Source organism: Odocoileus virginianus, chromosome 33 (genome assembly GCF_023699985.2).
Source record: "Odocoileus virginianus isolate 20LAN1187 ecotype Illinois chromosome 33, Ovbor_1.2, whole genome shotgun sequence".
In the NCBI taxonomy this organism is placed as follows: Eukaryota; Metazoa; Chordata; class Mammalia; order Artiodactyla; family Cervidae; genus Odocoileus; species Odocoileus virginianus.
Window position 1 is genome coordinate 20,300,707 of NC_069706.1, and position 23,919 is coordinate 20,324,625.

Here is a 23,919-nt window from a genome sequence, read left to right on the forward strand (position 1 = left end):
CCTTATCACTACAATGCTGCAACTAATCAAACTTAACCTTGATGTAATACTTATACCTGCTACAGTCCATGTTCAAATTTCCCCAATTGTCCTTTTAATGTTCTTTTGAATAGTTTTTGTCATCATGCAGAATCCCATCCAAGATCGTGAAATTACATTCAGTTGCCTTTTTGTCTCCTTTAATCTTACTAACTCCCTGACTGTTTTTCTTTCATGACACTGACATTTTTGAAGAGTCCAGGACAGATGTTTCAAAAAATGGTCTTCGATTTATCTGCATGCTTCCTCCTGGTAAGACTTTTTGGCAGGGGAACTACATAGGTGATGGTCTGACACCAAAGTGATTCTTAAAACAGTAACATCACTCACACTACTGCTCCAGATGCTCCCTGCCCTCTAGAGAAAGCCAAACTCCTGCCTTGCATTCAGTGTATCTCCATCATATATTCCCACTCCCTCCACACAAAATTGCACCAATACACACCCTCCTCTGTCTCTATCCAAAGTATTAATATTCCCTCCACAGTCCCCCAAACATAAGAGAATCACAGAGATCTTTAGCTATCACCCAGTCCAACTTCCTGATTTGACAAAAGAAACATTTTACTACAAGAAAGGATGGAACCAATGGAGAAAATGAAAAATATTCTTATCTAGAAAAAGAAATCCTGACTCTTCTCCTCATATTGTGAGAAAGGTCTAGGCAATGAGTATCTACTTCACTTTTATCTCCTACTTAACTGACTTGAGGCGGGGGAAGAATTAAACTAAACAACTCTAAACCAAAGCCTTCTAATTGGTTGGGCAGCTGAAACTGTAATGTTTACAGTTGACAGTTTCAGCTGACCAACCAAAACAGGTCTCTCATGTTCAAAGGTGTCCCTTTCCTTTAAAGTGATCTGGCATAAGGGATGCTTTGGCCATTGGTTAAAGAACAACCAAAAGGTTCAAAAGACTACAGGATCAAACTTAACAACTAGGGGCATGGAATTAACACAAACAACACATGCAGAAACAATCTGGCATTACCTTACACTGGAATTCTCCAGGCAAGAATACTGGAGTGGGTAGGCATTCCCTTCTCCAAGGGATCTTCCCAACCCAGGGATTGGACCCAGGTCTCCTGCATCATAGGCAGCTTCTTTATTCTTTCCTGTCTGGGCCACCAGGGAAGCCCCACCTTACACTATATACAAAAATTGATTCAACATGGGCCATAGAACTAAATGTAAAAGCTCAACAACCATCTAGAAGAAAACAAAGAAGAATGGCTTTGCAACTTGGGGGTTGGTGATAGTTCCTGAGGACAAAGAAAGAATAACCATATAAGAAAAATATGATAAAATCAAGTTCATCAAAATCAACATTTCTGCTCAGACTGGAAGGAAATATCTACAAAATATATCTGATAAAAAACTTATATCCAGAATATATAAAGAACTTCTATAACTCAATAATTTAAAAAAGCAAGTTACTCAATTATTTTTTTTAAATAGGCAGAACACCAGAACAGATTCTTCACAAAGGAAGATATACAAGTGGCCAATAAACATGAGAAAAGGAGTTCAACAGCCTTAGTCATCCGGGAAATGCAAATTAAAACCACGGTGAGATACTACAACACACCCACCAGAATGGCTAAGATTAAAAAGACTGACAACATCTAACGATGGCAAGGATGTGGAGCAATCGGAACTCTCATGCACTTGTGTGTGGGAGTGTGAAAAAAGCACAACCACTTTGGAAAAGTGCTGGTTTCTTATATACCTAAATATAGACCTAATCTATAACCCAGCAGTGCCTCTCCCATGTCTTTACCCAAGAGATATGAACACGTGGTATCCACAAAAAGACTTACAGAACAACGTTCAGAGCAGCTTTATTTGTAATTGCACCAAACTAGAAACAGTCCAAGAGTCCATCAAGAAAAGGCTGAATAAACAAAACAGATATATTCATACCATGTAAGAGCATTCAGTAATGAAAAGGAACAAACTACTGATACACACAACAACGCGAATAAATCTTCAAAAAAAGGCTGAACGAAAGAAGCCTCAACAAAAGAACATACACCATATAATTCCATTTATGTGAAATTCTACAACTGGCAGAACTAATTTACGGTGGGAAAAAAGAGAAGAGTGGTTGCCCTCAGTGATGTTGGTACAAAAACTAACTGAGAAGGAACACAAGACAACTTTCTAGGATGACAGTCGTGTTCTGTACCTTGGTAGGGGATTAGGTTAAACTGCATTTGTCAAAACGAATCAAATGGCATATTTAAGATCATCACATTTCACAATTTACCTAAAAAAATCTCAGTAAACAAATACTGAACTCTAGTCAATGATATGTATGTTTGGAAATGAATTAGGTTTAAAACTTACTTTGAAATGAGTCAAAAAGTAAGATGAGTCAGTGAACAGACAGACACATGGACAGATGGACAGACTTGTGATAAAGCAAACATAGCAAAATGTTCACTGTAGAACACAGGAGGTGGGAACATGCGTGTTCACTGTACAATTTTTTCAAATTTTTTGTATGCTGGGAAATTTTCATATTAAAAGACTGAGGATAAAAAGTCTTCAGAGACACATTCACCCTGGTACCTTTGGTTTTCTTCTGGTCTATACTGAGCTTTAGGAGATGACAGTCATATATCACGCTGACCTTTTCAAAAAGAAAATGGGCCCTGGGACAAAAGTGTAAATTAGCATAAACTTATATCTCACAGGGATTTCCCAGCTGGCTCAGTGGTAAAGAATCCGCCTGCCAACGTAGGAGACACAAGAGACCAAGAGACGAGGGTTTGATCCTTGGGTTGGGAAGATCCCCTGGAGTAGGAAGTGGCAACCCACTCCAGTATTCTTACCTGGAATTTTCCATGGACAGAGAAGCCTGGCGGGCTACAGTCCATACAGTCACAAAGAGTCAGACAGGACTGAGCATGCACACACATCACATCTTACAAAACTTGGGGTGAGGCCTGAATAGAAGTGTGAGAAGTCGAAATCCTTTTTCTGAGACACTGAGGGGCATCGGTACATATGAGCATGAACTGTCTTTATCCTCCTGATACAAGCAGCAGACAAGGACACAGAAATGAGTGTGGATGGACAGGGTCACTGAAACTGACAATTACATAAAAACCATGAAACTTCCACAGGAGGTTGTTTTTTGTTTTGCTTGGTTGGGTTTTTTCTTTTTTTTTTTTTTTAAGACTGAATGGTTCAAGAAGAAACAAGGATACAGAAGACTGCTTCAATGATCTTGAACCACGTGACCCTGTATGAGGAATCATCTCCAACCACCGTCAAGTTCATGCCTGCAAATGACTGACCAACACTTGAAGGGTGATTCACAATGAATTTTGAAAAAAATATAATAAGCCACACCATGAACAGGCCCAGTCAGTCATTACTCAGACAAAAAAGAAGAAAATCCAGGGCACCTCCTAGCATGAAGACATGACACTAGTGATTTATATACCCTTTAAGGCTGAAAATTCGAGAAAGTAAAGGATGGAAAGTTCCTGAAAGTAAACGAAACGGAGTTCCTCTGTCTCACCTCTACCCTAAGTCAGAGGGCACCTTTAAAACTCTATACTGCTCCTCTAACTCCTGGTGTATTGTGAAAACAAGGGAAACTCACTTTAGACCAGGTAAATTTTACCCAAAGTTAAGATAAAAAAGTCTGGTTCACTCAAGCACAACCTGACTAAGGGCCTCCTGCTTTTAGATCTGAAGATAACGGCCTCCAGGAATTCCATGGGCTGGCTTGCTGAGCAACAAGCAACACTGTCACATTAGATCCTATTTAAGATACAGATATGAGCGATAAGAAGAGTTTGAACTGGAGACCTAAAGCTTTGCCTGCCTTGGGTTTCCAAGCTTATCTTTTAACCCTTCTGGTGATGGCAGCATAAGGGGAGGTTTTTTAAGCAGAGCTGAGGGCGTCAAGGTCATCAGTCTCTCCCGTGGCACCACGGGCTCTGTCCTCCCAAAAACCCAGAGGAGCTGTTACCTGTGAAGCCCACTGGATTTGTGCGTGCCAAGCACCGAGCAAGGCGTCGTAGAGCCCAGTGAGCTGCCGGTCCAGGGGCAAGTCGCTTTGGCACAGCTCCTGCCAGGCCGCTAATAGCTGCACCTGTGGAGGCAGAACAAAGGAGGCCTTGGTGGGTCCACCGAGATACACTGCCTGCTGCCCTCCTGCCCTCCCACCTCGGCAAGAGATCCACCACTACCCACTCTCCCGGGCAAGCAGGTACCCATGGATGACCACTGGCTTCAAAAAAGGCAGAAAAGGGACTTCCCCGGTGGTCCAGTGGTTAGGAATCCACCTTCCAATGCAGGGGATGTGGGTTGAGTCCTTGGTTGGGGAACGAAGATCCCAAGTGCCACAGGGGCAACTAGGCCCATGGGTCATAATGAAGACCCCACATGCTGCAACCAAGATCCAATGCAGCCAAATAAATATATAAATAAATAATTTTTTCAGAAGGCAGAAAAAACATTTACAATCCACCCACTCTGTTGTCATCTAGGGCTTTAATCTGTCACCCTCTAAGTGATCGTTTCTCCTTTTATCTTTTGCCCAAAGCATGCCAATGTACTCAGCACGCCCCCATTCTTCTGAATAGACCTCAGGGATGGCCGTGAAGATATATTCTAGCTTCATGTCCTAACCCCACTGCTTAAAAGACATGTGAGCATTGGATTTGTAGGAATTAAGTTAACCCTGGAAGCTGTCAAGATTTTCAGCAAACTAATCTCAACAAACCTAGACAACAGATAAAATTCTCAAGGTTTACTGAAAGCATAATAAACCTTATGATGAGAATCTCCCTTAAAAGACAAAAATGTGGTGGCTTAGTCGCTAAGTCGCGTCCAACTCTTGCAACCCCATGGACTGTATAGCCTGCCAGGCTCCTCTGTCCACGGGATTCTCCAGGCAAGAATACTGGAGTGGGTTGCCATTTCCTTCTCCAGGGCCTCTTTCCCACCCAGGAATCAAACCTGGGTCTCCTGCATTTGCAGGCCGATTCTTTACTGATTGAGCTTTGAGGGAATCCCAAAACACAAAAATGGGAAAAACTAAAAACTCTTTCATTATAAAGAAAATACAGCTACAAAAACAAAGGCTGAAAACCAATGACTCTTTTTCCCAACTTACAATTAAATGAATCCAGAGGCTGGACCAAGGGCACCCCCTACTGGCTAATTAAAAGAAAAAGGCCAGAGAGCACGTAGGCAAACATTTTTATCTTTAAGTAAGAAACTGAGATTTGAAACTGGGACTGTGGCCCAGTTCTACAAACATTCCACAGTGGCAATCACTCACAGCTTCTCACCTTGTGGTACTTGTAGTAGTATGCAAGAAGTTGGGGCATCCGGTCAATTTCACTAAAAACCTTCACAAACATTTTGGACTGATCTAAAGAAAAACAACAGAAAATGGAAAACGTGTACATACTGTTACTAAGTTTTCTGTTGCACCCAAGAGCAAGAATTCAATAGGAGAAATGTGGATTAATTGTGAACTACTATTCAGAAGTTTCTACCTAGACAATGAATTAACTCATGTGTTGAGATCATAAACATGAAAAACAAGTGAAGTTAAGGGTAGAACATGTGACTCAGCGAGATACCACAAGCCCTGGTTTGTTGAGAATACTGCATCAGTAAGCATCATTGAACTTCTCTGGTGGTCAGGTGGTTAAGAATCCACCTGCCAATGCAGGGGACATGGGTTCCACGCCTGGTCTGGGAGGATTCCACATGCCACGAACAACTAAGCCTGTGTACCCTAGAGTCCATGCTCTGCAACAAGAGAAGTCACTGCAATGAGAAGCCCGCACGCCACAACTAGAGAATAGCCCACACTTGCTCCAACTAGAGAAAGCCCAGGCACAGCAATGAAGATCCAGTGCAGTCAAAAATAGAGAAATAAAAATTAAAAAAACAAAAAAACTTGCTCATTTAAAGAAAAAAAAAAAAAGGCAGCATTGATAGAGCTCAGGTTATGCAACAGCGAAGTAAACCTCACATGTGAATGGAAAAATGAATTAGAATCGGGGCTGGGACTGGGGATGGGGGCTGGGCTCTCTGCAGGTCGTACAAGGGCAGGATGAGCACGTCCTTCAACTTGGTGTCTCTGGCATCTCACCTGACTCACCTCGCCCTGGCCCTGACTAAAATCAAAAAATGTCAGGGGCAGAAAGGTGTCTAAAGTAACCATCAATCAACCACATCATCGGGGTGAGGAGACTGCAGCCCAGAGAACTTCAGCTGCCTGCAGGTCAACAGCAGGACCGCTGATGGAGGGACAGGCTGAACCGTATGCTGCTGCTGCTACTCAACCACTTCCGACCTACAAAAACAGGCATTTCATGGGACCCAAGCTAGTATTCACAGGACCTAAAAACTACTGGCACAAGCAGACTTTCTGTCAGGTGCTAAGAAGAAATCAAGCTCTTGGCTGCCCCAGGGCCTTTGTACTTACTGTGCCTGGGATGCTCTGCTGGATCTCCCTCTGTGGGGAGGGAACAACAGAAAATCCATCCACACTGTTACCAGGTTTTCTGCTGCAGCCAAGAGCAAGAATTCAGCAGGATAAATCTGGATTAATTAATTGTGAGCTCGTATTCAGAAGTGCCTACCCAGACAATGAATTAACTCATGTGTGGAGATCATACACATGAAAAACAAGTAAAGTTAAGGGTAGAACATGTGACTAAATCAGATACCACAAGCCCCAGCCTGCTGAGAACACTGCATCAGTAAGCAACTGACAGTACGCATGCGTGCACGTGTGCTATGTTGCCTCAGTCGTGTCTGACTCTTGCGACCCCGCGGACTGTAGCCCACCAGGCTCCCCTGTCCATGGAATCCTCCACACAAGAATACCGGAGAGGGTTGCCACGCCGTCCTCCAGGGGATCTTTCCAACCCAGGGATCAAACCCACGTCCCTAGCATCCCCTGCATTGGCAGGTGGGTTCTTTACCACTAGAGCCACCCAGGAAGCCCCAACTGACTGTAAGTATGAAGGAAAAACTGCCCGCAATCCTATCGCTCCTGTTAAACACTGTCACCATTTTAGCGGACTGTCAAAAAATGTTTCTAGAAAGAAAGTGCTACAGTGAACACTGGTCTAAATATATAATTCAATGTTAAGAAAGTTCTACCCAACAGAGTATAATTTGTTATTTCTTGAAACAAATAATAAAGCAGAATTAGCCAACAGCAAATCCATTTAGCAAAAGCACTGTAAAACCTTAAAAGTAACAATACGTGGGTCTTTTGCCCTTATAAAGGGGAAGCCCATGGCTCAGAGGGTAAGGAGTCTGTCTGCAATGCGGGAAACCTGGGTTTGATCCCTGAGTTGGGAAGATCCCCTGGAGAAGGAAATGGCAACCCATTCCAGTATTCTTGACTGGGAAATCCCATGGATGGAGAAGCCTGGCAGGTTACAAGTCCACAAGGTGGCAAAGAGTTGGACATGAACGAGTGACTTCATGACTTCACTTTCTTTCTTTACCCTTACAGAGGAATCTGAGTTTTCAAGATCAATACATTAAATAGACAAATTTGTAAAACTGAGTTTAACAAGTTCCTGATTTGGACAAAAGAGAGAAAAAGAAAGTCTATTTTGGCAACCAGAGGACTTCTAGGCTCTTAGCACATAACCAATTCAATTCAAAAAGACCAGTGAGCACCTGCTGGGGCAGGGCCCCCTGCCAGGCCTCTTTGTGGAACTGACATTCTGGCCACCCCACATCTACTGTCCTTCTTCTAAAAGAACTATGGTCTTCATAGCGGCTATACTAGTTTGCATTCTCACCAACAGTGTAAGAGAGTTCCCTTTTTTCCGCACCCTCTCCAACATTTATTGTTTGAAGACGTTTTGATAGCAGCCATTCTGACTGGTGTGAGATGGTACCTCACTGTGGTTTTGATTTGCATTTCTCTGATAATGAGTGATGTTGAGCATCTTTTCATGTATTTGTTAGCCATCTGTATGTCTTCTTTGGAGAACGTCTGTTTAGTTCTTTGGCCCATTTTTTGATTGGGTCGTTTATTATTCTGGTATTGAGCTACATGAGCTGCTCATATATTTTTGAGATTAGTTCTTTGTCAGTTGCTTCATTTGCTATTATTTTTTCCCATTTTGAAGGCTGTCTTTTCAGCTTGCTTGTAGTTTCCTTCATTGTGCAAAAGCTGTTAATTATATCCCATTTGTTTATTTTTGCTTTTATTTCCATTACTCTGGGAGGTGGGTCACAGAGGATCCTGCTGTGATTTATGTCAGAGAGTGTTTTACCTATGTTTTCTTCTAGGAGTTTATAGTTTCAGGTCTTACATTTAGATCTTCGATCCATTTTGAGTTTATTTTTGTGTATGGTGTTAGAAAGTGTTCTAGTTTCATCCTTTTACAAGTGGTTGACCAGTTTTCCCAGCACCACTTGTTAAAGAGATTGTCTTTTCTCCACTGTATATTCTTGCCTCCTTTGTCAAAGATAAGGTGTCCATAGGTGCATGGATTTATCTCTGGGCTTTCTATTTTGTTCCATTGATCTATATTTCTGTCTTTGTGCCAGTACCATACTGTCTTGATGACTGTGGCTTTGTAGTAGAGCCTTAAGTCAGGCAGGTTGATCCTTCCAGTTTCACTCTTCTTCCTCAAGAGTGCTTTGGCTATTTGGGGTTTTTTGTATTTCCACACAAACTGTGAAATTACTTGTTCTAGTTCTGTGAAAAATACCATTGGTAGCTTGATAGGGATTGCATTGAATCTATAGATTCAATGGGTAATATACTCATTTTCACTATATTGATTCTTCCAATCCATGAACATGGTATATTTCTCCATCTATTTGTGTCATCTTTGATTTCTTTCATCAGTGTCCTATAATTTTCTATATATAGGTCTTTTGTTTCTTTAGGTAGATTTATTCCTAAATATTTTATTCTTTTTGTTTCAATGACAAATGGAACTGTTTCCTTAATTTCTCTTTCTGTTTTCTCATTGTTAGTGTATAGGCATGCAAGGGATTTCTGTGTATTGATTTTATAACCTGAAACTTTACTATATTCATTGATTAGCTCTAGTAATTTTCTGGTGGTGTCTTTAGGGTTTTCTATGTAGAGGATCATGTCATCTGCAAACAGTGAGAGTTTTATTTCCTCTTTTCCAATCTGGATTCCTTTTATTTCTTTTTCTTCTCTGATTGTTGTGGCTAAAACTTTCAAAACTATGTTGAATAGTAGTGGTGAGAGTGGGCACCCTTGTCTTGTTCCTGACTTTAGAGGAAATGCTTTCAATTTTTCATCACTGAGGATAATGTTTGCTGTGGGTTTATCATATATGGCTTTTATCATGCTGAGGTATGTTCCCTCTATGCCTGCTTTCTGAAGGGTTTTTTTTTTTAATCATAAACGGATGTTGAATTTTGTCAAAGGCTTTCTCTGCATCTATTGAGATAATCATATGGCTTTTATCTTTCAATTTTTTAATGTGTTGTATCACAATGATTGATTTGCAAATATTGAAGAATCAAAGAATCCTTGCATCCCTTGGATAAAGCCCACTTGCTCATGATGTATGATCTTTTTAATATATTGCTGGATTCTGTTGGCTAGAATTTTATTGAGGATTTTATAATCTATGTTCATCAGTGATATTGGCCTGTAGTTATCTTTTTTTGTGGCATCTTTGTCTGGTTTTCAAATTAGGTGATGGTGGCCTCACAGAATGAGTTTGGCAGTCTACCTTCCTCTGCAATTTTCTGGAAGAGTTTGAGTTGAATAGGTGTTAGTTCTCTAAATTTTTGGTAGAATTCACCTGTGAAGCCACCTGGTCCTGGGCTTTTGTTGGAAGATTTTTTATTACAATTTTGATTTCCGTGCTTGTGATGGGTCTGTTATGATTTTTGTTTCTTCCTGGTTCAGTTTTGGAAGGTTATACTTTTCTAAAAATTCATCCATTTCTTCCAAGTTGTTCATTTTATTGTCATATAGTTGGTGATGGTAGTCTCTTATGATCCTTTGTATTTCTGTGTTGTCTGTTGTGGTTTCTCCATTTTCATTTCTAATTTTGTTGATTTGATTCTTCTCACTTTTTTTCTTGATGAGTCTGGCTAATGGTTTGTCTATTTCTTCTCAAAGAACCAGCTTTTAGTTTTGTTGATTTTTGCTACAGTCTCCTTTGTTTCTTTTTCATTTATTTCTGCCCTAATTTTTATGATTGCTTTCCTTCTATTAACCCTAGGGTTTTTCATTTCTTCTAGTTGCTTTAGGTGTAAAGTTAGGTTATTTATTTGATTTTTCTCTTGTTTCTTGAGGTAAGCTTGTATTGCTATGAACCTTCCCCTTAGCACTACTTTTACTGAATCCCATAGGTTTTGAGTTGTCGTGTTTTCATTTGTTTCTATGCATATTTTGACAGCCACTATGAAGAACAGTGTGGAGATTCCTTAAAAAACTGGAAACAGAACTGCCATACAACCCAGCAATCCCGCTGCTGGGCATACACACCAAGGAAACCAGAATTGAAAGAGACACGTGTACCCCAATGTTCATCGCAGCACTGTTTATAATAGCCAGGACACGGAAGCAACCTAGATGTCCATCAGCAGATGAATGGGTAAGAAAGCTGTGGCACATATACACAATGGAATATTACTCAGCTATTAAAAAGAATGCATTTGAATCAGCTCTAATGAGGTACATGAAACTGGAACCTATTATAAAGAGTGAAGTAACTCAGAAAGAAAAATACCAATACAGTATATTAACACATATATATGGAATTTAGAAACATGGTAATGATGACCCTATATGTGAGACAGCAAAAGAGACACAGAGATAAAGAATAGACTTTTGGACTCTGTGGGAGAAGGCGAGGGTGGGATGATTTGAGAGAATAGCATTGAAACATGTACATTACCATATGTGAAAAAGATCGCCCATTCAGGTTCAATGTATGAGACAGGGTGCTCAGGGCTGGTGCACTGGGACGACCCTGAGGGATGGGATGAGGAGGGAGGTGGGAGGGGGGTTCAGGATGGGGGACACATGTACATCCATGGCTGATTCATGTCAATGTATGGCAAAATCCACTACAATATTGTAAAGAAATTAGCCTCCAATTAAAATAAATCAATTAATTAAAAAAAAAAGAACTATGGTCTTCCTCTGGGGAACCATATCCCTGCCTTCCATTCTCCTAAGATTTAAATGTTTTCAGTGTAACAATTCCACCCGCAGCTCTGGGATGACACCCAGGCCTGGCCAACCAGAGTCTTGAGTCCACATAATCAAAGTAACTGATTCAGAGGTGCCAAAGCTGCACATGAAATAAAATCAAGATTAATCCTGACGCCCCTTCTTGAACTGCCCGAAGGGAGGATTAGAACTGCAATGGCCACCACACAAAGAATGTGCCTGCAAGTAAAACCAACACATAGACAGACAGAGCCAAGAAATGGCAAGAGAGAGACTCTGGGTTCTAAAGACATAGCTTGTGCTCCTGAATCAAGTCAGGCCTTCAGCAAGTTTATCCCTGAACTTCTCAGTTCCATAAACCAATACAATCTCTTTTTCCTTTCAGCCACTTTGAAGTAGGTTTTCATCACTTGACACCAAAAGAATCTCAAACTGATACAGGTATCATGTGAAAAAGATATTCACGCGGTCCCCAAGTCTCTACCTCACGTACCCAAAGTGTAATAATATATGGCCAATGGGTTACCATTTCATATCAACAACTGACTTTTAATTATAAACAAACAGTATAAAAACCTTATGGCACCAATAGGAAGCATCCTGGGCCTTGACACTAAAAAATGAAGAGTCCCCCAAAATTCATTTATTGTTGCTCCTGCATATGATTTTGCATTTTATTTTAGACTTAAGAAAATTTTATTTAGACTCTGCACATAGGCTATATGTCATAATTATATGTTAAATAAAATAAATATATAGAAAAAAATGCTCTTAAATCTCTTCCTAAAATAGTTCCCCCACTATATCAGTCTGCACAACTTACCCCACCCTACCCCCGTTTCTGTCTAGGTGTAGACAGCAAGCACCATCCTTCTAGGCATGTGCTGAGAGCTGCCCTTCACTTCTCCCACTCTCTGATGCTCATTTTTCCTGGAGAAAGAGGATACCTGGTTAAATGTACAGGCAAATATAAACAGCAGCAACGATAATATCTAAGGCCTTTGAAACGTAGAGTATGTAGCAACACTGAACCAAAGTCACTGTAGGTAAGCTAGTCCACTTTTCATTCACAGAACTTCCAAAGCTTCTCCATTTATGCAAGCTCACTTATAACCTCGGGGCAACCCTATGAGGTCAGGGGACACTGAAATAAATAAGTTTGTCAAGATCACACAACTAGAAGGGCCCAGACATGTCTTGGCCGGGTTCCTGAGACACCATCTAACTCCTGGGACTTGTCCAGAATGACAACTAACAGAAACAAGACTTTAAATCTGAGCACCAGTGAAGAATCCCGGGAGCGTACGTCCAGCTGTATGAAATCGCATTCCAAAGGAGAGTCTCTAGCGAACATTTGGTACTTGGAAAAAAGTGTTACCCCCAAGAATGCATTTGGAAAAAACCAGGGAGTACGGAGAGCTGGAAGAATGAGAAAGGGATAAAAACGTGATCAGAAACTTCAGGATAAACATGAAGCTGAACAGGAAAGGGAACGAAATCACAGCTGAAATTACCTGGGCTTGACTCAGCAAAAATTAATGATCTATAAAGTTGTGATAATATAAATATTGTTTACTGATTCAATTAAAATAAGGAGACAGGAGGATAATAGGGAAGAGAAAGAGGAGTGGTATGAAAGCTAAATCCTTAGCTGGAACAACAGAAGTCAACAGACAATGCCTAAAAAATTGAAACATGAAGAAATAAACTAATATATTTATAATGCAGAAAGATAAAGTAAAAGACCACAGAAAAACAGCTCTAAAAGTGGTGGCCTTCTTGGGTAAGGAGTAGGTAGAGAAAGAAGATGTTACTTTCCCCTTTTAGACCTTTTGGTACTACTTAACTTTTCAGCACTGTAGATGATGGAAAAAACACTTAACTAAATTCAAGAAAGTGGAAGTGAAAGTGTTAGTCACTCAGTCGTGTCTAACTCTCCGCGACCCTACAGAGCCTGCCGGGCTCCTCTGTCCATGGAATTATCCGGGCAAGAATACTAGGGTGGGTTGCCATTCCCTTCTCCAGGGGATCTTCCTGACCCAGGGGTCGAACCCAGGTCTCTGGCATTGCAGGCACATTCTTTACCGTCCGAGACACCAGGGAAGCCCAAATTCAAGAAAAAACCCCAACTAACTCATGTGTGGGTCTGGACTTCCAAATTGTATTGACAATTTAGTTAAATCTGCTGAGCTGCATGGCTTTTTGGAAATGATACAGCTCTCATTCTAAGAGAGTGTTCAGGAGTTCTTTACTGGCCTCTTAGGAATTATCCCCTTTAGGCTGCTATAAGGGCTACAAGTCTTGAATGAGAGGTTCCAGAGAAAGAGGAAGCAATATTCCCTGGAGGCCTCCTCTGGATCAGGAGCTGCACACCTGCATAGTGCGTATTCTACGCTCATTTCACTGAGCAGCAAGTAGAGGTCTCTGCTAATATGCGGCACCCCAAAGATTTGAAACTAGCTCTGCCCATCTCCAAAGTCTATAGTCCTTCCATTCTTGCCACATTCCTCAGCAGACTAATAAATTGTCAGCAGCAATGAAATCATTCCCTCAATAGAAACTCCTTAATTTGTTCAAGGAAAACTATGCTCCGTCCCCACCTTCCTTTCCAGCCTCACCTTTGACCATTTCCCAGTGTTCATTCCACTAAAATGGGTTTAATTATTATTCCCAAAACAGACCCTGAATTTTCTCCTTTCTATACCATCCAAATATACATTATTCCTTCTGCCCTAAATGCTTTTCTTCACCTATCAAATCCCTATATCCGTGAGAAAATGTTCATGCTATATTGCTAAAGGGAGCAAAAAGATGCAAAATTGCCTATACTCAATGCATGTATTTTCTTTAAAAGATATATATATATACAAAGGAAAAAAAACTGGAAAAAATACTAACGGTCAAAATTTTTAAAGTAATAATAATAAAGGGACTTCCCTGGTGGTTCAGTGGTTACGACTTTGTGCTTCCAATGCAGGAGGTGAAAGTTTGATCCCTGGTCAAGGAACTAAGGTCCCACATGCCACAGGGCACAGCCAAAAAATTAATTAATTTTAAAAAACTTTTTTAATTTAAGAAAAATACCAGCAGTCACCTCTGGGTGGTGAGTTTACTGGTATATCATTTGCTTTTTTATACTTTTCTCCATTTTTTTCAAATTTCAGTAACTTGCACATGTATTATTTTATAATCAGAAGCAATTTAAAAAATGCATCTCTTTCAAGGTTCTGCGCATATACTAGCTCTTTCATAAAAGCTTCCTCGATTTTCCTTCATCCTTTCCTTCATCCTGGGGAGGCCTAAGGCAGTTTTCACATTCCATTCTGTAATAAAATTATCTGTGTACTTGTTTTCTCCCAGCCTCACCCTCAACCAAGGTGTAAAGTCCGTGAAGGACAGCAATCTTTTTCATTTTTGTATTCCCTGCCATTCCTCACGTAATTAATATTTTAAACGCTATTTACAAGTTAGTAATCCCTTTGAAAATTCCTACTCTGATTACTCAGATGGGAAGTAAACAAACAAACTAAACTCCTACACATTCATATATTTAATGGTTTGAGGAATAAGAAAATTCTCTGGTAAACACCAGCATTCAACAGATAGCAATGGACCCTTTGGGTCTAATATCAAGTACTTTCTTACATTTTTCCCTAAGGGCAGAGGAAGTGCTAAACACAACACTTGGTTCCAGGCCTACTGACGAAAAAACAAGAGATACCATTTCAGCAGCCTCCCATGCACGCAGCATCTCTGGCTGCCATCTGCCCCCTTCTGGTCAAAATACAGATGCCACAGCCTTAGAATAAAATTTAAAAGAAGGAATAGGGGAAAAAACCCTGAGCTAACAGGTACAAAAAACCTCTTTATATCTGTTCTGTTTTCCTCCATTTCTGGTAAGTCCAATAAGCTGCTGAGAAGGAAAAGCTGTAATAGCAACCACTGTGGATTTAACTCAGCTAAACTCCAGAGACTAGCCAGTAGTTCTCATTGTAATGGGCAGGACTCCATGAGTTTAAAAATGACTATGTGCTTTTAAAATGCTTATTATTTTCATAAGATCATGTAGATAAATGAATATCCCTGCCATATGTAAAATTAGGCTCCAAAAAGTTGCATCAATTTATGAACTGAATCCACTAGTTGTATAAAATGAATGAGGCATGTATACTTGACGATTGTGGATATTGTGTCAGGGATATACTAATTTATCAGATTTCCCTTTAAAAATTGTTAGATAAAGAAGCACCTTAGCCTTCTTGGAAAGATAATTGAATAAAGAGCATATTACTTTTGTGGCAGTAAAAAACCCTTCCCAGTGCTCACCAAAATTAACCACCAAAGAAAAACAGTTTCATCCATCTGTGTTGACGCCAGGAAAACATCCATACTACACACTTCAAAGAATACCAATCAGATATTCAATCATTTTGGCCAATGAGGGTATGCTGGGAGAACCTGGACATTAGCATGGGGCACCATAATGGAAAGGTAGAGACCAAGGGCCAAGGAGGCCTGGGCAGGCAGGGGAGGGTCTGCTTCCACCCCAGCTCGGCAGTGGGACAGCCGCAGGACCCATTTCCCCCTTCTGAATCAGCATCCTGCTTACAAAGAGCAGAATCTAGAATCAAGCCTGATTCAAATTTGTGAATGAAAGCTGTCAAATACAGCTTACTCCAAAACCAAAACCAAAGCCCATGATCCTGACCCACAGGGCATTCTTCAAACTTGATTCCAGCACCAAGTAGCCAATTCACACAGAAGGAAAGGGAAAAAACTTAAAATTCATGGAGCCCCCGTCCCCACTCCTACTCCGCTAATCCCCTGTATCAAATGGATGCATACCCCAACTATACAAGTGAGCTCCATGGTCTACAACTGCAACAAATTCACCAGAAAACCGGAGGAATAAAACTGCCAGATGGTGATTTTCCAAAGGTCCAGCTCTAGCCCTGGAATCACGCTGATGAAGAGAAGATGCAAAATAAAGAACTGACAAATGGGGACGACATAGAATGAAGAGGCTGGAGAAGAGTCCTGAATCCATTCTCTTTGGGCAACTGAAGAGCACAACAGAGAATGTAGCCTTTAAATCAAGGGCAAGAGGAAAGCTTTCAATTAAGTCCAGGTAAACAAGGAGGCTTGATCCTTGGAAGAAAAGCTATGACAAACCTAGACAGCATATTAAAAAGCAGAGACATCAGTTTGCCAACAAAGGTCCACCTAGTCAAATCTATGGTTTTTCCAGTAATCATGTACAGATGAGAAAGTTGGACCATAAAGAAGGCTGAATGCCAAAGAATTGATGCTTTCAAACTGTGGTGCCGGAAAAGACTCTTGAGAGTCGCTTGGACTCCGAGATCAAACTAGTCAATCCCAAAGGAAATGAACCCTGAATATTCATTGGAAGGACTGATGCTGAAGCTGAAGCTCCAACACTTTGACCACCTGATGGGAAGAGTCAATTCATTAGAAAAGACCCTGATGCTGGGAAAGACTGAGGGCAAGAGGAGAAGGGTGTGACAGAGGATGAGATGGTTGGATGGCATCACTGCCTCAATGGAGATGAGTTTATTTTATTTTATTTTATTTATTTATTTGGCTGCATCAGGTCTTAGTTGTGGCCTGTGGGCTTAATTTAATGGCTCCATGGCATGTGGGATCTTAGTTCCTCAACCAGGGATTGAACCCATGGCCCCTGCAGAGCAAGCCGGATTCTCAACCACTGGACCACCAGGGAAGTCCCCTGGACATAAGTTTACACAAACTGGGAGATAGTGAAGGACAGGGAAGCCTGGTGTGCTGCAGTCCATGGGGTTGCAAAGAGCTGGACACAACTGAGTGACCAAATGACAGTGAAACCAGGAGAGGTTTCCATGGAGATCCCCTGCTCATTATTTTTCAGTAAACAGTGGACCCAGAAAAAAAGCACCCACATACAAATATGAATAAATAGAAACAAATACAAACAAAAAAATCCCACCATGTGACCTTTGCCAAAGGGGTAAAAAAGAAAAGGAACAGAGCCTGCAGAAGGTGCATTCAGAGAGCACATCAAGACAACCAGAGAGAAGATCATAAAGAAGCAGGGACTTAAACAATTAGACCATTCACAGGCCACTTAGACCTAACAAACAATACAGAACACTCCATCCAACAATGGCAGGATACACATTCTGCTGCTGCTGCTAAGTCGCTTCAGTCGTGTCTGACACATTCTGAAGTACTCATAAAACATTCTCAAGGACAGACCATATCACAGGCCAAAAAACAAGTTTTAATAAATTTCTAAAGACTACAATCATATAAATCATATAGTATCTTTTCTGACCACAATGGAATAAAACTGAAAATCAACTAAAGAAGGAAAACTGAAAAATTCACAAATAATGTGGACTCCAAAACAACAAATGAGTCAAAAAGATATCACAAGAGAAATTTAAAAATGACAAATGAAAACAAAAACCTAACACACCAAAACTTATGAGATGCCACAAAAGCAATCCTAAGAGCTAATTTATAGCTGTACATGCTTACATTAAAAAAGAAGAAAGATCTCAAATCAACAACCTAAACTCTACATCTATCAAAACTAGGGGGGGAAAGCTAAACCCAAAGTTAGCAAAAGGGAGGAAATAATAAAGAGCAAAAATAAGTAAAACAGAATACCAGAAACAAAACATTAAAATCAACAAAACAAAGGGTTGAAAAAAAGTCTTTGAAAACAAAATTGATATACCTTTACTTAGGCTCACTAAGGAAAAGGAAGAGGACTCAAATCAATAAAATCAGAAATGAAAGTGGACATCACTACCGATTTTACTAAAGTTAATAGAATTATAATAAAGTACTATGGATAATTATATGATAACAAATTGGATAAACCAGGTAAAATGAACAAATTCTTAGAAATATTCAGTGTACCAAGACTAAATCATGAAGAAATAGAAACTCTGAATAGACATAAAACTAGTTACTGAATCCATAATCAAAAAACCTCTCAACAAAGAAAAGTATACCAGATGGCTTCATTGATTAACTAAGAATTAACACTTGGACTTCCCTGGTGGCCCAGTGATTAAGAATTCACCTGCAAATGCAGGGGATACAAGTTCAATCTCTGGTCCAGGAAGATTCCACACACCTCGGGGCAACTAAACCCGGTGTCACAACTACCGAAGCTCACATGCTCTAGAGCCCATGCTCTGCAACAAGAGAAGCCACATCAATGAGAAAGCCCACACCACAGCTAGAGAAAGTCCATGTGCAGCAACAAAGACCCAGCACACACACATACAAAAATGTTTTTAATACTAATTCTTCTCAAACTCTCCCCCAAACTGAAGAGCACTGAAGACTTCCTTGCCAATTTATGAGGTCAGCATTACCTTAGCACCAAAGCCAGACAAAGACACTGCAAGAAAAGATCAATATCCCTGATATATACAGATGCAAAAATCCTCAACAAAATACCAGCAAGCCGAATTCAATGGCATATTAAAAGGATCATATACCTTGACCAAGTGGGATTTACTATGGGATGCAAGGAAGGCTCAACACAGGAAAATCAATAAATGTAATACACCACATTAACAGAACAAAGGAAAAAAGTTCACATGATCATCTCAACTGATGCAAAAAAGCCATGTGATAAAATGTAAGACTTTTTCCTGGTTAAAAACACTCAAAAAACTAGGAAGAGAAGCAAATAACCTCAACATAATAAAGGTCATATATGAAAAGCCCCCAACTAACATAATACTTGATGTGAAAAACCATTTCAAACTTTTCCTCTGAGATCAAGAATGAGAGAAAGATGCCCACTTTTGCAATTTTTATTCAGTTCAGTACTAGAAGTTATAGTCAGAACAATTATGTAAGACGAAGATATAAAAAGCATTCAAACAGGAAAGGAAGAAGTAAAAATATCTTTGTTTGCAGATAATATGATCTCATATATAGAAAGTGCTAAAGATTACACACACAGACACACACACACACACACACACATAAAACTGTTAGAACTAGTAAGTTAAAGCAGCAGGATACAAAATCAACACACCAAAACACACCTGCATTTCTAGACAGTAACAATGAACAATCTTGTACACTTAAAGTCAAAAAACACCACTGAAAGAAATTTTAAAAGATATAGACAAATGAAAAGGCATACTGTGCTCATGAATTAGAAGATTTCCAATGGGAGAAGGTGAGGGTGAGATGCACTGAAAAAGCAGCATTGACACAGAAACACTGTCATGTGTAAAATAGATAGTTAGTGGGAAGTTGCTAAATAACACAGGAAGCCCAGACTAGTGCTCTGTGATGACCTACAGGGGCAGGATGAGGGGAGGGGAGAGAGGGATATCTATATAGATATATAGATATATACACATACATACATATATATATTATATATATACATATATAATTATGACTGATTCGTGTTGTTGTACGGCAGAAACCAACACAAAATCGTAAAGCAATTTTCCACCAATTAAAAAATACATAAAATTTTTTTAAAAGATGATGATACTACTCAAGCCACGTACAGATTCAAAGTTATCCCTTCCAAAATGGTGTTCAAAGGTGTTCTCTGGAAAAACAGAAAAATCCACCCTAAAATTCATATGGGATTTCAAGGGACCTCCAAAAAGCCAAAACAATCTTGAAAAAGAAGGACAATGTTGGTGGGTTCACAATCCATGATTTCAAAAGTTACCACAAAGCTACAATAATCAAAACAATGTGGACTGGTGTAAGGACAGAGATATGCCTCTGTATATATAGAGAATAGAAAGCCCAGAAATAAACCTTTACACACATGGTCAAAAGATGTTCAACAAAGATGTCAAGATCATTCACTGGGGGAAAGGAGAGACCTCTTAACAACTACACTCAGAAAAAATGATGCTCAGAAAACAGGATGTTCACATGCAAAAGAAAGAAGTTGGACCCTTACCTTGTACCATATATAAAAATTAACTTATAATGTATCAAAGACCTAACTGAAACTAAAACTCTTAGAAAAAAAATATATGTAGGGGGAAAGCCTCATGACCTTGGATTTAAATTTGAAATATAAAAATAATATTTTTTTAAAAGAGAGTGCATTTTGAACTTCCCTGGTGGTCCAGTAGTTCAGAATTCACCTATCAATGCAGGGGACGCTTGTTCAATCCCTGTTCCAGGAAGATTCCACATGCCACTGGGAAACTAAGTCCATACGCCACAATTACTGAGCCCTAGTGCCTCGAGCTCTGTCTGCAACAAGAGAAGCCACCGCAATGGAAGCCTGTACAGCGCAGTGAAGGGTGACCCCACTCACCACAACTAGAGAGAGCCCACACACAGCAATGATGACCCAGTGCAGCCAAAAATAAATAAATCTTAAAAAAAAAAACAACAGAAAAAATATATCAGAACCTTTTATGGTTTCATGTCATCATTGAAAATGTACCATCATATACATAAAACTTCCCTGGTGGCTCAGATGGTAAAGAGTCTGCCTGCAGGGCGGGAGACAGAGGTTCGATCCCTGGGTCAGGAAGATCCCCTGGAGAAGGAAATGGCAACCCACTCCAGTATTCTTGCCTGGAAAATCCCATGGACGGAGAAGCCTGGCAAGCTACAGTCCATGGGATCACAAAGAGTCGGACATGACTGAGAGACTTCACATACATAAAACTGGTGTTACATCTCAGGAGCCAAAAGATGAAAGCATTTTCAGAGCAGGAGGGAATAGAAAACATTGTTAAGTGTCATTGACAATGAGAAACAGAAAAGTAATCTGGGATAAGGCGAGGGTGGGATGTTTCAAGAGAACAGCATTGAAACATGTATATTATCTAGGGTGAAACAGATCACCAGCCCAGGTTGGGTGCATGAGACAAGTGCTCGGGCCTGGTGCACTGGGAAGACCCAGAGGGATCGGGTGGAGAGGGAGGTGGGAGGGGGGACTGGGATGGGGAATACATGTAAATCCATGGCTAATTCATTTCAATGTATGACAAAAACTACTGTAATGATGTAAAGTAATTAGCCTCCAACTAATAAAAATAAATGGAAAAAAAAAATAAAATGATATTAGGCTTTCAGGTTTGGTGATGACATGTTTGTTGGCGACCTTCAACAGAACAGGTTTAGGAGAACATTAACCCCAGAGCAGAAGGGCTTACATGATGTATGAGCAAGAGAGCAGGAAGCAGGGCAGTGGATACAGACTATAATCTGCCAATATACCAATAAATAAATATTAAGATTAGAACAGTAGAACCCTGTATGGAACAATAGATTGGTTCAAGATTGAGAGAGGTATATGACAGGTGTATGCTGTTACCCTGTTTATTTAACCTATATGCTGAGCACATCATGAGAAATGCCTGGCTGCATGAGTTACAAGCTGGAATCAGGACGGGAGAAACATCAACAACTTCAGACATGCAGATGACACTACTATAATGGCAGAAAGCAAAGAGGAAAGTAAAAAATCTCTTCATAAGGGTATAGAAGGAGAGTAAGAGAGCCAGCTTAAGACTAAATATTAAAAAAACTAAGATCATGGCATCCAACCCCATTACTACATGGCAAATAGAAGGGGAAAAGGTAGAGGTAGTAATAGATTTCCTCTTCTTGGGCTCTAAAATCACTGCCAACAGTGAATTTAGCCATGAAATCAGAAGACAACTGCTTCTTGGCAGGAAAGCTATGACAAACCTAGATAGTGTGTTGAAAAGCAGAGACATTACTCTGCCAACAAAGGTCATATAGTCAAAGCTATGGTCTTCCCAGTGGTCATGTACGGTTGTGAGAGCTGGACTGTAAAGAAGGCAGAACACCAAAGAACTGATGGTGCTGGAAAAGAATCCTGAAAGCCCCTTGGACAGAAAAGAGATCAAACCAGTCAATCTTAAGGGAGATCAACTCTGAATATTCAGTGGAAGGACTAGTGCTGAAGCTGAAGCTCCAGTATTTTGGTCATCTGATGTGAACAGATGACCCATGGGAAAAGTCCCTAAAGCTGGGGAAGATCGAGGGCAGAAGAAGGCATCAGAGGAGGAAATGGCTGGAAGGCATCACCGATACAATGAACATGAACTTGGGCAAGCTCCAGGAGATGGTGAGGGACCAGGCAGGTCTGGCATGCTGCAGTTCATGGGGCTGCAAAGAGTCAGACACAACTGGAAGACTCAACAACAACAATAAGGTAAGAAAGCAGCTTTATTGCTGCTTCTTATTTAACCAATAGTTTTGTGGATGAAATGGAGAGGGAGAGCAAGGTAAACTTACGTGTTGGAAAAAATCACTGGAAAATAACAAAGTATTACAGTGGTCTTGATAAAGGTCAAAACTCAAGATCTGTACAATTTTCTAAATGGCTTAAGATTTGTACGTTTTTCTAAATGGTTTCCCTGGTGGCTCAGGTGGTAAGGAATCCACCTGCAATCTAAGAGACCCAGGTTCGATCCCTGGGTCAGGAAGATGCCCTGGAGAAGGGAATGGCTACTCACTCCAGTATTCTTGCCTGGAGAACTCCATGGACAGAGGTACCTGGTGGGGTACAGACCATGGCGTCACAAAGGGTCAGACATGACTGAGCAACTAACACTAAATGTAAACTTTACCTCAAAAAAAGAAAGGATCCTAAACTAACACTGAACTCCAGCTACTGATATGAATGCTGAAGTGTTTAGGAGTGAAGTCTACTGATGTCTGCAACTTACTTTTACTTGCATAATAAAAATAAGATGGATGGATAGAGAGGTGGGTAGATGAATAGATATGTGATAAAGCAAATGTGGCAAGTGCTAATCCTAGGATCTAGATGATATGTTCACTGGTGGGTTACTACAAACCTGTCTGTATTTTGAGGAAGTTCATATAGAATGTTCAAGGCAACCACCATGAAGTTACAGACTGACTTCCAAACTACGTAATTTAATCAAAATTAAGACATTCTAAAGCTGAAGACATGGAAAGCCTCATCTGTTTAAAGGGATGTACAGAGAAATGGGAAGCAGCCAGCACTCACCGATAGACTGAGATGTGAATGCTGCTACTATCTGGGGGCTGGCCAAGGCCTCCAGCCGGTTCTTCAACGCCTCCAAGTGCACACATTTTTCTGAGTAGTCTGGTGTATCAACCAGCATCATGAGGCTGTTCTGCATACCTGTGAGCTTGGCTGAAATCACAGCTATGTCCTATAAGAAGAGCAGAAAAAGTAAGTAATATTTATGTTAAGACACTCCAATGAAGAGAACATGGCTCATAAACACTTCATGTTCAGTATTACTACTCTTCAAGTAAAAGCAAATTAAAACAAGGAAGTGCCATTTTCCTAACAAACTGGAAAAACTTCTGAAAAATTATAACCGCTATTTTTGGGAAGGGTGCAAGGAAAAAGTTTGTTTAAATTTGTATTTTTTCTGGGGGACAAAGTAGCAGTATGTATCAAGAGCCTTAAAAATATTCACATCCTTAGAAATTGGTATTTTCTGTTCTAGAAATAGATGGAGAAAAATCAGAGGGGCACAGAAATATCAATGCATTAAAACTGATTAATGTGATTTTAGTGTTGTAATAACAAAGACCTGGAAGGAACCTAAATCTTCCATAATAAATAAAATATAGATTATGACACTCATAATGGCATGTGAGATATTGTACAGTCATTAAAAATCATATTTAGGGGCT

General features: G+C 40.2%; 1 protein-coding gene across 1 annotated transcript in view; it reads right to left on the bottom strand.

The window, feature by feature from the left end:
* COG7 (component of oligomeric golgi complex 7) overlaps positions 1-23,919 on the bottom strand; it is an 86,064-nt gene that overhangs the window by 53,607 nt on the left and 8,538 nt on the right. Inside the window, exons 4-6 of the mRNA XM_020874096.2 lie at positions 23,258-23,426; positions 5,354-5,436; positions 4,027-4,149 (exon numbers count right to left, since the gene is read on the bottom strand). Coding sequence (XP_020729755.1) covers positions 4,027-4,149; positions 5,354-5,436; positions 23,258-23,426 — 375 coding nt within the window. The remainder of the gene's footprint in view (positions 1-4,026; positions 4,150-5,353; positions 5,437-23,257; positions 23,427-23,919) is intronic.